At 43.6% G+C, this 13586-nt stretch overlaps 1 protein-coding gene and 1 long non-coding RNA gene across 2 annotated transcripts in view; one reads left to right on the top strand and one right to left on the bottom strand.

The window, feature by feature from the left end:
• sptbn5 (spectrin, beta, non-erythrocytic 5) overlaps window positions 1–11897 on the bottom strand; it is a 41594-nt gene extending 29697 nt beyond the window's left edge. Inside the window, exons 1-11 of the mRNA XM_046413817.1 lie at window positions 11764–11897; window positions 9162–9295; window positions 6275–6442; window positions 4534–4650; window positions 4148–4302; window positions 3799–4027; window positions 1277–1363; window positions 1093–1200; window positions 841–925; window positions 539–672; window positions 176–396 (exon numbers count right to left, since the gene is read on the bottom strand). Of these exons, the coding sequence (XP_046269773.1) occupies window positions 176–396; window positions 539–672; window positions 841–925; window positions 1093–1200; window positions 1277–1363; window positions 3799–4027; window positions 4148–4302; window positions 4534–4650; window positions 6275–6442; window positions 9162–9275 (1418 nt within the window). The 5' untranslated portion in view covers window positions 9276–9295; window positions 11764–11897. The remainder of the gene's footprint in view (window positions 1–175; window positions 397–538; window positions 673–840; window positions 926–1092; window positions 1201–1276; window positions 1364–3798; window positions 4028–4147; window positions 4303–4533; window positions 4651–6274; window positions 6443–9161; window positions 9296–11763) is intronic.
• LOC124072407 lies at window positions 10929–13576 on the top strand. Its single transcript, XR_006845498.1, has 3 exons — window positions 10929–10975; window positions 11794–11936; window positions 13495–13576. It is a non-coding gene; the product is annotated as an uncharacterized LOC124072407 (long non-coding RNA).
• Window positions 13577–13586: the final 10 nt, after the last annotated feature.

The following is a 13586-nucleotide window of genomic DNA, read 5'->3' as shown; positions in this document are numbered from 1 at the left end:
AGACATAAGATAAGAATACTAAATCTAAACACACCGTGTCATCCACAATCATCCACAATCATCTACTCATCGTGAGCAGTAAGGCTGACCAAACCTCAGCCGGGTCATACTTTTACAACTCCGTGCCCGTGCGTCTTCATTTAGCCCTGTAGCTCATCGTTTGTCCCGCTCTCACCTCCTGATGATCTGCTCCTTGCTGTGGTAGTTTCCTCTCTCGATGGTCTTGGCCATATCTCTCAGGGCGCTGAAGCGTGGCTCTCTGGCCAGAGCGTCAGTGGCCAGAGCCTCGAGACGCCGGCCAGCTGCCTGAGCCTCCTCCAGGACGGAGAGGCCTCGGACGTCCTGCCTCCGGATCAGACGCAGCGTGTCCTCCAGATACCCGTCCCTCAGTGCTGCCTGAGAAACAAACTGACTGTGTGAATCTGGGACACACACTGACACAGATTGAGTCCCTGATGTAAAAAGAGAAAGAAGATCTTGAAAAGCAATTTTAGACTTTGGCAGGTTTGGGGTGTTAGAAGGACGTCGTTCTGGGTACCTTCCTCTCAAAGTTCTGGGCGAGCTGCTCCAGGTTCTCCAGGCGGAGCAGCGCCTCCTGCAGGGCTCGCTCTCGCTCATGTTCAGCTCTCTCCAACAGAACCCAGCTCTTCTCTATGTCACTCAGGGTTTTACCTTCAAAAGAAAACGTGGTGTAATGAGACACAACACATCACATGCTTGTGATCTTTAATAGTCCTTTCCTTAATAAGCACAAAAACTTTCCATTCGATTACAGGGTGAATATCACAGAACACTAACAACCTAACAGATCGTGTCTGCATGTGAGTGTGTGTTCAGTACCCTCAGGAGGACTGTAAGCCCATTGGTTGTTGGCTGCCAGCTGAGTCTTCAGGCTGAACAGATGAGCTTCAATCACCCCGCGCTCCTAAAGACAAACAAAAATTACAAAATATTATTAAACATTATTTTTTCATACTATCAGAATATTCTGGTTTTTTGTCATCAATAATGGAGGAGTGGCATGCAATAAAAGCTGAGAAATAAATGGACTTGAAGGCTGAGCAGGTGGAAGAGTTTGTGATGCCACCTCACCTGATATTTGGGAGGTTTCTCCACAGTTCTGTAGGTCTTGAAGGCCACCATGAGCTTCTGCGTCTCCCTCACAGAGTTTGGGAATCGTCTGTCATTCAGCTGCACCACCTTCAATCAGTCAGACAATCACATGGTTAATCAACAGGTTCTCTCCCAATGTCAACACGGCTGTTGTTTTTGTCACCTTGGTTTTGATCCAGTGAAGCAAATCTGAGACCAGTCTCTCATACTGGATCTTCATGTTGTCCAGCTCCATCAGCATCCCAACTATCTGAGGAGAAAGCACAAGTCTTCATTACTCTGCTGTCTCTGTATTAACACAAGTCAGTTTAGACTCAGACCACTCCAGGACTCACAAACACAAATTCTTCTGACGTAAAATCAGCTGCATGAATGTTCAGTCAACTCATGACCAGAATACCAGCAGACTTCCCAGCATGCATTGTTTGATGGTTAAAGCTGGCAAAATGTTAAAGGAAATCAAATTCGTTTGTGTGCCCGAACAGTTGTTTATTCAACCGAAGTGAACTTTTTTAAGGCAGCAGCTCAAGACTTTATTAGTCCTGCACAGGGGAAACTTAATTTAGTGCAGCAAACCAGTTTCTGACTTCACAAACACACAAACAGCAGGACAGCCTGTACGCCCTCTTCACCCACTGAACACTGAGGTCTCCTCCCACCAACATACTGTTAACCCCGTGTACACACACACACACACACAGCATACACCTGGAACACACCTGGACTCTACCGGCACATTTTATTTCCAGTTTGTCAGATGTGGCACATGAGCACACCTGGAACACACCTGAACACAACTGTTACACACGGTACAGCTGCTGATGCTTCAAGGTACCTTACCAACACCTCATACACCTGTCGACACCTGGCATCACCCACGACAGATGATTTGGTAGGCTGCCAGCACCTGTGACACACCTGAACCTATCTGATGCAGGTAAACCAACATTATGTGATCCCAGGCAAATCACTGGAACTGGACATACCTGGTTCACCTGGAGAATAAACAGCCTGCACGTTCTGAGCTCCAACCATCACAGCACAACATTTAGCAAAGTCACATCAATAATATCTGATCAACACTCAGGGGAAACACACAGAGAATTCAGCCTCTCCATGGAATCATGTCCTGTCACTCGTCTACAAACACAGATACCGATGAGTCGGCGACTCGCAGCAAATACCTTCATATAACCCAAGCCTGCAAAGTGGACTGAAGGGAAGAAGCCGAGTCCAACAAGATGACTGAAGTCTTCATGGAGCTAAGACAGTAACACACTAACCACAAGTTCCTGTACTCGGTCACTTCCCCTCAGATAACTGAAAACACATTTTGAGACAGAAATAACAACAACAATAAAAACATCAAATGTCCGTTAATTCCCCCGTGAAGTCGAACCCTATCAGATCAGAGCCTTCTTTCTGTCTGAGCAGGGGCAAACAGCAGGTAAAGGTGTGCAGTTTGTGTGTGTGCTGGGTTTCATTGTGTAACTGACCGCTCTGTGAATGTCTGTCTGTGTGTGTGTGTGTGTGTGTGTGAGTGAAAGTAACTGGATTATTTTAGCCCCGCCCACAGTCTGAACAGGATTGAAAGGCTCCACAATCAACTAACGTGAAACAGTCTTAATTATTATCTGTTCTGCAAATTAGTTCATCGAGTTCTTTCAGATCTTCCTCAGTGTCTCTTCAACCTTCTTTTACGGCAGCTACAACAGGTCCACTGCTGTGTTCTTTGTTCTGTGTGTGACTTCCTGTCAGTCCTGAATCTAATCCAGCAGTAAGCCACACTGAGTGACGGGCAGGAGGTGGAAGGTGCTGACAGATTAGAGAAAGTCACCATGTGACAGTGAGACAACAGATGGACAACAGGCAGGAAACGTTTCTACAGTCACCTGGGTGCAGACAAACCAGCTGCATTTCCTAAAGCAGCCTGGGGGGGCAGCAGACGTAGGCCTACTTTGGCAAAACCACTTGTACCACTACTACTAGATAGATAAAGATAGATACTTCATTGATCCCCTGGGAAATTCAAGCATCCATTACAGCAGTGTAAGTCAGTCAAAAAGTAAATGAACAAACAGACGAACAGGCCTGACTGTTAGTGGGAAATAAACTAAACATATACTAAATAAACTAACATACGCTACATAAAGTATAGCGGAGTGCAAAGAAAGCAGGTCGACCAAAGTGTGTGTTAAAACCAAGAGGCTATAAAAAAACTACAGTGTAAACACTCGAAGAGTTAAAGCAAGGCGTCTGGACTTGAAGATTTGACTTGAAGACATTTCACTGCTCATGCAAGCAGCTTCATCAGTTCTGAAAAAACTGTCTGGTGGGGAACAAATACACACCTCAGTGGGTGTGACTAAGTGAAACTGAGTAAAACAAAGGATCTGATAGTCCTGCAGATTTGTCTATGTCACATATATGACCTGGACGACTGAGAATCTCCACAGATATGTACAGTGTAAACAGATGTAAACATATTGCTACCCAAAAAAGTGAGTTAGAAAGTGTTGTTAATTGTGCAAAACATACAAGATAAGGTGCACAGCGGAGTAACTGTCCTCGGATTTTTACACCTGATGTGGCTCAGGCACAGACTGTCTACTTGTCTACTGCTTACTAATATTACTAATATTACTATCATCACCACCACTGCTGCCCCCTGGTGTTGCCTCAGACCTTAGCGAGTCTCTTCTGGATGGTCTGTCCCTGCTTCATCTTGGAGAAGTAGTGGTAGTACAGGGACACGTAGGTCATGATGGACTTCTCGTCCGGATGAGGGACCACCATGTCCTCCACCTCCAACAGCTGCATGATCCCAAACTCCTGCTCCGCCAGAGAAAAGGCGTGTTCCAGGTTATGACGGGGGTCATCAGCACGGAGATGGCGGTAATGAAAGAGGTCAGGCCTGGGATGGAGAGAGAGAAAGACCGGATGGAGCAGATTAGTTATGAAGGTGAGGTCCACAAGGTTATGTCCACGAGGGTCATCACAAGTATGGAAGTATAAGTGTATGTGTGTATGTTACCGGTGTGCATGGATGAGGGCGTTGAAGGCGAGTCCGTCCCTCCAGCTGGACGAGAAGTCCTGCACGGCCACGCCGTCATAACCTGACGTTTTCCTCTGACACCAGATCAGCAGAGCCTCCTTCGCTGAGCGATGAGCCATGCTGGCTCCATCTCCCTGAAGGTGGGGAGACAAGAGAGGACAAGAACAGAAGGATGAAAAGAAAAAGACAAGGAAAAGGAAAAGAGGGGAAAGTGAGGAAGGAAGGAAAGGAAGAAGAAAACAAGAAAAGGAGGAAAAGTAGCAGAGAGAAAAGTACAAATAATGAGAGTTTTAATTAGAATAATGAAATAATGATTTTCACACCACAGAGAAAACACAGCCAGACTGAAGCTTGAAGTTCGTTACCTCAGGCAGGTTGATCTGTCCGATCTGGAACCTGAGGATGATGATCCACAGCAGACCCAGGATCAGTGTACGATCCCCATCTACCACATTCTCTGGACCAATCAGATCCACCCGAATCTGACAGGAAAGACAGCGAATGGTTCGTTTTGAGCTCCATCTGGTGACATCCTCTTCTTTCCCTTCCTTAAAACCACTTCAAAGACTTATTTTTAATCATAAGGATTTGTTTTAATTTGTCTTCTAAATTTTAAAGTGTAATTTCCCAGTTATGGGGCTAATAAAGGATTATCTTATCTTATTATCTTATTTTCAGTCAGGCTGCTGAACTCCAGCCATGCCCTGTAGTCCCCCCCCCCATACCCATACACACACACACACACACACACACACACACACACACACCCCTGACCCCCACCCCTCCACCCCCGTGCACTACAAACACTTTATCCTACAAGTGCAATACACAAGTGCAATATTAAGGACTACTTTCTGGACTACCTCATACTTGCACACACTTGCACATGCATACTTAGGCTGCTATATGTTAAAACAGGCTTCTTATTTAAGGTTTAGCTTATTTAAATGTGTAGTTTTATATCCTTTTATGTTCTATTTTCTGTTCAGCTTATATTCTATGTTACCTCGTACTTTATATTTTTATATTTTTATAGTCCACTTACTGCTCCCGGGACCTGAGTCCTAATTTCGTACCATAAACATGTGAATGTGAGCTGGTATGACAAAAAAGTTCCTTGAATCCTTGAATCCTTAAATCCTTGAACTACTCAGAATCAGAATCAGAATCAGAATTCCTTTATTTATCCCTGAAGGGAAATTCTACTGAGCACTTTATTCTTAACATTAACCTCAAGTCTTGCACTGCTCTGTTCTGAGTTTTATTTCATACATTGTATCCTAGGTTTTATTTATGTTTTTAATCATCCATTGTTTGTTGTAAAGCACTTTGTAATAATGGTTTTGATTTGAAATGCTCTTTTGTAGTAGTCACAATAAGAGCTGCAATGCATGAACATCACCACAAGATGGAGCTAAACACAAGGCTCTGAGCACAGAAGTAAATCATGACTGCCACAAAGACTTCAGCTGCTCAGTTCCAGCAGGTTTCGAGTCTGCTGTGTGTTCACACAACGAAAACAACAAACGTACTCGTTAAAGTCAGCATGGCACACATGCCGAATCATTTTCAGTCCGAACGAAACCATACAGTGTTGATTTCACTGAATTACAGAGCATGAACATGTGGTACAGTTTATGGACCTGCGGCCATGACAGCAGCAGCTGGATTGGTCTTCCTTTGGGTCACTGGCTGCACTCTGTTGGCCCAGCTGTATTATGGAGGGCAGACAGCATCTGAGGTAGCAGGTATGACTTTGAATTATGAATACACAGTAACATAAGCACCTGCCAGTGGGTCATCACAGTAAGACCAGACACGATAATATGTTAATCGACTACACTTGATCTTCGCACTTAGGTGGAAAAAAGTATGTGCATACAGTATATCAGCATCGGCCAAAATGAGTTGAAAGTATCAATATATCAGATATGATCACTTTGAATCGGCAGATGATGAAGATGCTGCAGTAAAAGTAATCTTTTAAGTGTCAGTAGAACTTCATTCATTAACACAGGAAGTGCATTAAACTGAAGCAGAGCAGAAACCGCTTGGCTCAAAGTCACCTGCAGGGTGGACGGCGCCTGACACGGACAGGTGAGTTACCTTGGTTTTGAGGAAGTTGATGGCGATGCTGTTATTCTCCAGATAGTGGACTCTCAGTTTGGGGCGGCTGGGCGGAGGCAGCTTTGTTGAGGAAATGAGCTCCAGCAGACGAATCAGAACGACTCCGGTCTTCAGCTCCGTGTAGACGTCAATCAGCTGCATCTTCTCCTGCGGGACGAGACGACAGTGAGGGACAACGTCCTGCTGATACTCACCTGATTTGCAACTCAGATTGCTGAAGCCTCATATTTCTTAAGATAAACTTTAAAATGTGGTTTTACACAGAACGAGGGCTTTGCATTTTGTCCCCCATCTTTTAATGTCCAGTGTGAGCAGAAGGAACAATTCATACGAGCACATGACTGCTGGTTTAGGACACACTTGAGTAACAGTGAGACAGGACTCTGAAGACAGCAGCGCCACTTGTAATGCTGCATTTTCACATGAATCTGCTGGTGCTGACGTACGAAGCTGCTCAGTTACAGCAGTCAGTCAACATGTTTACAGCTCTGTGACTGGCAGGAAGTTCACGTTGATCATCCTGAGAGTCGAGCTCTGCTGCCTCTTCGTCTTTCCCGTGAAGTGTGTTACATAACGTCTCTGTCCAGTCTGGACCAGGACATCCTGGTTATCTACAGGTCAGGTCACATCTTACAGCGAGAAGTAAGGTGGTTGTCACAAGTGTTTGTTCTGAATCTGCCTCCCCTCCCAGAGCCTCTGAGACTAAAAGTCCACCCTGTTCAGACTGCTGCTGGGACAAAACAGGACATGTGAAGACAGCACTTTGGACATTTTTGCTTTCTAATATTTTACCAACTGTGCACTGAATTGATTCATAAAGAGAAAAAATTGAAATCTGCTGCTCTTCATTTCTAGTTCAACTGAAAACGGATGGAGGAGCTCCATTAAATTAAACCGAAATATGCCTGAGCAGAGGTTCTTAAAAATAAAACCTAGGACAAAAATGTCCACCAACTGTTGACTGCATTGATGTCAGATCAATACTAGAATACTAGAAGAGCAGCAGCATCAGTTTAAAAAGGCTCATTACAGTGACTACAGTCTTTTATGTGCTGTACAGTGTCCCCTGCTGTCTCCTGTCCTTTTCAGTCTGACCTCTGATCAGCTGTTTGTGACTCCTGCATTAATGTACCAGCAGGATTTTATTGTGGGAGTCGGTTGAGCGGGAGCTCATTTTGATTGCAATGGTGTTTGTTTTCACTCTGGATTCATCTGCTGATTATTTTGTCCATTAATCCATTGATGGTTTAAAAATTCATAGTAGTGAGGATATGTGGTCATGTGTGGCCTAAAATAACAGCAGCATTATGGAGAACACGACCTCACGGCTGCAGGTCAAGCAGGTAAAGTGTGGATGGAAACAGTGACAAAGTGAGAGCTCTGCGTTTTCTTTCCCCCGCTGCCATCCAGCAGACATCACAGAGGAATTCTGGGAATGCAGAGCAGCAGCAGGCCACAGCCTTCATCCAACAGCTGGCAGACGGTTATCAGAGGAGAGACGTGAAAACAAACCAACTGGAGCCTGACGTCCAGAGGACACGACACAGAGCAGCAACGTATTCAACCCTGACCGATGATTAATGTGTGGTACCAGCTGACACACTGCAGGTATCAGATAGGAGGACTGACATCATCATCATTCAGCTACAAACGGACGCCTGCCAGAGTTGCTCTTCGTCTTTGTGTTATGTTTTTGTTAATTTCTTTAAGCTAGAATTCTCTTTTCACTTAAAAAATCTGGTGCCATTCTGCTCCTTATCTGCCGTTATCTATTTACCTCAGGTATATACCCTGTTATTTTTCATAGTACTCATAGAAAAATTACTTGCTACTTCTGTATGCTTCTTTGTATTGCAACCCTGGCACAACAATTTCCTGCAGGATCAACAAAGTTCTTATCTTATCTTATCACTGCAGTTACAAAACCCAAACACAGCCATGAAAATGATGTCAAATGAGTCCTGTACTGCATGGTCAGTCCTCATGTCTTTCCATGCTGGCTGTGTGTGTGTGTGTGTGTGTGTGTGTGTGCTGCTGGGTCAGACACATGCAGGCAGGTTAAATAGTTAGTATTATTACTGTAACCATCCAGACAACATCGACTCAGCACATTTCTGTTTCTCTGCTGTATCAGGATTCAACAACAAAGGCCTGCTTCACCTTCAACAGTCTGGACTCTCTTCTCTTCTTTCCCACTGAGGGAACTGAAACACCAGGTATAGACTGATTATCAGACCTTACAGTCTGAATCCTCAGGCTGATCAGTGTCTGATCATTGTTTGTCCAATTGTCAATAAAATGAATATAAAAGTGTTCTACTTTGGCTCTGATGCAGCCTTCTATAACACTGACATGAAAACGATGGCCGACGCGCCTTCACGCTGTCCCACCGTACAAAAGTGAGGCCAAAATATCCCAGATACAAGTGCTGCCACTTTGTTCTGATGATGTCATTTGGAGCCATAGCCATAGCCACCCATCTGAGCCAATCAAGAGCAGCGCTCAGCTGTCAATCATGATGTTTCAGCCCCCTTTTTTATAGCATCAAATAACTAAACAAAACCAACAGTCTGTGAGCTGTACTGCAGCCAGCCACCAGGGGGCCATCCAGATGTTTTGGCTTCACTTTTGAGGAGCTCTCATGTGGTCCATCTTTATATACAGTCACCTGTCTGTAGTCACCACTGTGAGGTCTCGCCCACAGCAGCATTACCTACATAGTGATTAGCTACATTTTTCAAGAAACAGCCTATCCACACATTATTCAGACGATGTCTTTTTTATGAAACCACTACGAGTTCAGCTTTTTGGTTTCTCTCCAGCCACATGAATTAAATCTCATTTCCTTCGTGTCTTCCCATCTCACCCCGCTCTTGGAGAAGACACTGTTCATCCATTTGGTGAAGGTTTTCTTCTGGACCGCCATCCTCTGCTCCTGGAGCTCTCTGACTCGCCCCGCCCCGTCTTCCTCGCCCTCCATCCTGATTGGCTGGGAGCACGCTGAAAAGTTTCACAGGTGATTAAAAACCATCCATTTCAGCAGTCTGGGACTTGAGACTACAGTTAAACATATTTACCCGATGGTAAAAAAATAAATAAAATAAAATTCACAGATTATACAGAAACACAAGTTTGCATGTTATTGAATAATCGGTCATTTGGGATCAGTCTGATTATTTGACTCCAAGTTCTGTTTTCCTGTTTTGGAAAAACGATTGATCAGAGGATCCTGTGATTGGCTCAGAGACACAACAGACTCATCCAATCAGAGCTCACCGTTGTGTCACCGCCTTAGCAGCTGTTTAGACCCACCGGCGACTCGTTAAGCTAGTTCACAGCAGCTCTTAACCACAGAAGTTTTTAAACCTTTGTCCACGTGGACATGTTATATATGGTTAGATCACTTAGATCTCGACGATTCGGATGTTTAGTTCGTTTTATGCAAACCATACACACCAAAGTATAATTCATTGAGACGACGCGGTGAATAAGCGACGAAGAGGGGACCGTTTACCTACCTTCAAAGCGGCCAGAAAATCCGAATGTGTGTCCATTCCTCTGTAGATTATATTCATTTAGTCCATCAGAGTCCAACAAAAATAAAAATGGTTTTTCATAAAAATTACTTCAAGTGTGTATATTGTCGTATCAGGTCCACTAGTGGGCAGAACTGCTCACCATCTGCAATTAAACTTTTTATCGACCAGAAATGTATATCCTCTTCTTTCGGCCCACTTTTGTTGGGTATACTTGCGTTTATTAGTTGTTGCCTACGGAAGTAAAGTGTCTCCGGTTGTTTTTAATTTTCAGTCCGGGACAGCCGCTGAAACACAACAAGCTCTCCCAGATTGAGAGCCCAATCAGTTGTCAAGTAGCTTTGCCGCCTTAAAAGAACGACCTGTCATTGGCTGTCACTAAGTTTACCGTTCATATTGTAGCCAATCATTTTCCCTTCTCAGCTCCGTATGGACGCATAGTTTGTGTGAATCCCGCCGTACCGGCTGATTTGAGGCCAGGGAAAACAGAGCGCAGTTATTACAAAGCATGTTTTCAGGCCGAGCGGAGAAAGTCAGAAAAAATATGATAAACAATATTTTTGAATGATTCTAAAAGGTTTTATAGTCCTCGTATAGTCAATGCTTCAGTGGCTTCAGTGTCACAGAAGTGAGCGTATGAGTCATTGCCACAATTTGGCCACTTGGAGGCGCTTTGGATTCGGTCGACAGCACAAGCTAAAACATACTTAGCCCTAATACGGCTAGATGTTCGAACTTTTAAACAAATATAGGTGACAAGATGTAAAAGGTATATTTTGTATAAGCATCATCTGATTTCTCTTTAATGATTCAATATGAGGAGTAAAAACTTTCTTCAGCCATGATTGAACTGATGTATTTTAAGATGTGTTTTAGCTACATGCTAAACAAGCATACTTTCAGAAAGTAGAAGATGTTACTTTCAAATGAAGCCTTACACATGTGGTGGCTATAAGAGGGTAACCAAAACCACAATGTAAAACTTTGCTGTCACACCCAAGCGCAGGCCTGCTGTACGTCTGAACAAACACAGATTAAAGATGCAGGTCACAGGTCATTCTGTGGGGAGCTACCTGCCTACAGATGCATCACCTCCTGTGTGCTGTCAGCTGACTGTGCTCACTGAGTCAACAGTTAAAATGAGGTGGGGAATATTTATATTTCTTTATGCTGACAGGAGCAGTTAAACCCTCAATACAACACTGCTGTAAAAATTCCTCGGCTGTCATAATCTGTGTGTGTGTGTGTGTGTAATTACAATGTTGAGATATTTGTATTTTACTTGAGCATTTCCATTTTACAGCACTTCTACTTCACATCATTTCAGAGGGGAACATTGAACTTTTTATTCCACCACATTTGCCTTATCAAGTAGTAAAAAAAAAAAAAAAAAAATCTGCCATCGCAGTGAGATAATTTACATCTATTTTAACAGAAGCCAGCTAGTTTCTTGAATTTCTGCATTTTTTTGACATTTTACTTACTCTGTCTTATTTAAATTACACACAAAATTAAACACAAGTTGTTTTCTGTCAGAAACAGATTCAAATAATTTTAATAATTTCACTTAATTCATGACGAAGACTTTTAGGCATATCCTCCTGGAGTCTTCTCTTATTGCCTAGCAACTGGTCCTGTTTATACTAATGAGTAATTTGATTAGTGAGGATTCAAAGTGCCAGTCGGTGGATTTCATTTGCTCTCATATCACCACATCAACAGGAAACAGAGCTGCACAATCACACAGGCCTAAAATAACTCAGAGACAATAAATCCTGCACAATTACAAACATGTGAGCACAGAAGAACACTCGCAGACCTCTAAACTACAGATCCACATCCACTTAGAAAGAACAAAAGGCACGAAAACAGAGAAGAAGCTCCTGACGGCACTTACAGATGTAAACACACCGAGATGGGTTTTCTTCTTACCTTTCACTCTCGTCCTCTTTCTCTTTTCAGCTGTGGAATCTTACACAGAGTGACACATCTAAAGGTGGGTTGGAATAAAAAACCCGAGAGTCAAACACACCGACACAGTCTGAATGATCTGATGCTGATCTGCCCCATGTGAGACACTGTGTGACCCCTGCACCTGCTGTCAGGTGAGTGAGGCTGCTCATGCTGTAAATCCAATGGTTTCAAAGTTCACACACACACACACAACCTTCACAGTCAGCTGAATGAAAGCTTTACAATTAAACAGAATCAGCAGGTTAACGTGTCGTCGGTGACTCTTTAGTGTAAAAGCTTAGTTCACTTGCTGCAGGAAAAATTAGCTTTTGATATTTACTGTACACAGTCTGACTCTGTTTGAGTTTCTTTACTGACTTACTGCACGCAGCAGTTTTTTGGTTTGTTCCACATCTGTTTTCAGTTGAAGAATTTGACAACATTGACCGCGACTGGGATAAACTGATTTAATAATGAAACTCCACACAGTGCAGGTCTCTACCGGGTGGGTGGGGATCAGGGAGTGCAGGACAGGCTGTGTGTCCAGCATGGAGACATGGGAGCAGAATGAAGGGGAGACAACATGCAGCTTTCACAGCTGCAGGGATGGAAAATGCACAGGCAACATTACGCTGATCAGTCATGATGTGAGATTAGCTGCTGATGGAGGCACAGACACCACCAGGTGAATGATCCCCTCCAGGCTACGCCAGGCAGAGATAATGAAGGTAAAGTGGATTCAGTGTTAGACGAGTCAAGCATTTCCTCTTTGTTAGGAGTACATTATGAATCAAAGCAATACGTCAACATCAACTCAGCATGGACAGTCTAAGTTGTAATGGGCTCAAGCACGTAAAAACACTGCAATGGTCCTTTAAAGCACATTAGCGTGTTGCCCTTTAAACTCAAGAGCTGGGAGAAAAACCATCGTAGACGTTAAATTCACAGCAGACTGCAGAGTGTTTAATAAAACACGCACTCCCACCGAGTCGTGCATTAGAAGCTGTGATTTCAAAACAAAGCTGGGGAGGAAAGGGACGAGGAAACCGTCCAAGATATAATAAAAGCAGAGTGAAGTGTGTGTTTCCTGTCAGGAATATGATTAACGACACACGTCCATCCTTCATCCTGCCAACGCAACCCGACTGCAGCTCCACAGAGGAACAGGAAGTTATGCAGCAGCCACTGGAGACTGCAGTTGTCACTGGAACTACTGAAACAAAGAAATAGTCCCTGTTCAGGTGGCCAGTTTAGTATCTGTCCTCGGGTTTTGATTTGGTTTCCTGTTCAGTCCTTCAGTCCCCAGCTACCTTAAACATCATGTATTTCACATCTCTCAGCCTTGATTCACCCAAAATGTCTGCCGGAGCATCTCACTCACGTCTCTTCTCTCATTCATCGAATTCAAGCGAAATTAAGAACATCTGGTGTATTTGTATGTAACCCGAGTACCTCCGTTTTATGTAACTGTACATAAAATGTCTGCTTCACTACATCTCAGAGAAATACACTTCTTTTCACTGCATTCATCAACCTTTCTCTCTTTTTCTCAAACTGGATGTGGAATACACATTCAGGAACTACACACAACCTGTACGCTGTCATTTGTCAGAAATACTTCCAGCATGTCACGTTTGCAGTTTCCAAATCACAACTTAAACTACAGCAAAACATCCTGTTTTAGGAGATTGTTGTGTATTTCACATGCAGAATCTCAAGCTAACAAGCAACCGGCAAGTCCAGCTGCTGGAAAAGGAGAAAGATGAGAAAGAGCAGAAAGTTTCCTGAAATGTAAATACAAA

Source organism: Scatophagus argus, chromosome 15 (genome assembly GCF_020382885.2).
Source record: "Scatophagus argus isolate fScaArg1 chromosome 15, fScaArg1.pri, whole genome shotgun sequence".
Lineage (NCBI taxonomy): Eukaryota > Metazoa > Chordata > Actinopteri > Scatophagidae > Scatophagus > Scatophagus argus.
The sequence above is the reverse complement of the archived record's forward strand: the minus strand, read 5'-3'. Positions and strand labels throughout refer to the sequence as shown.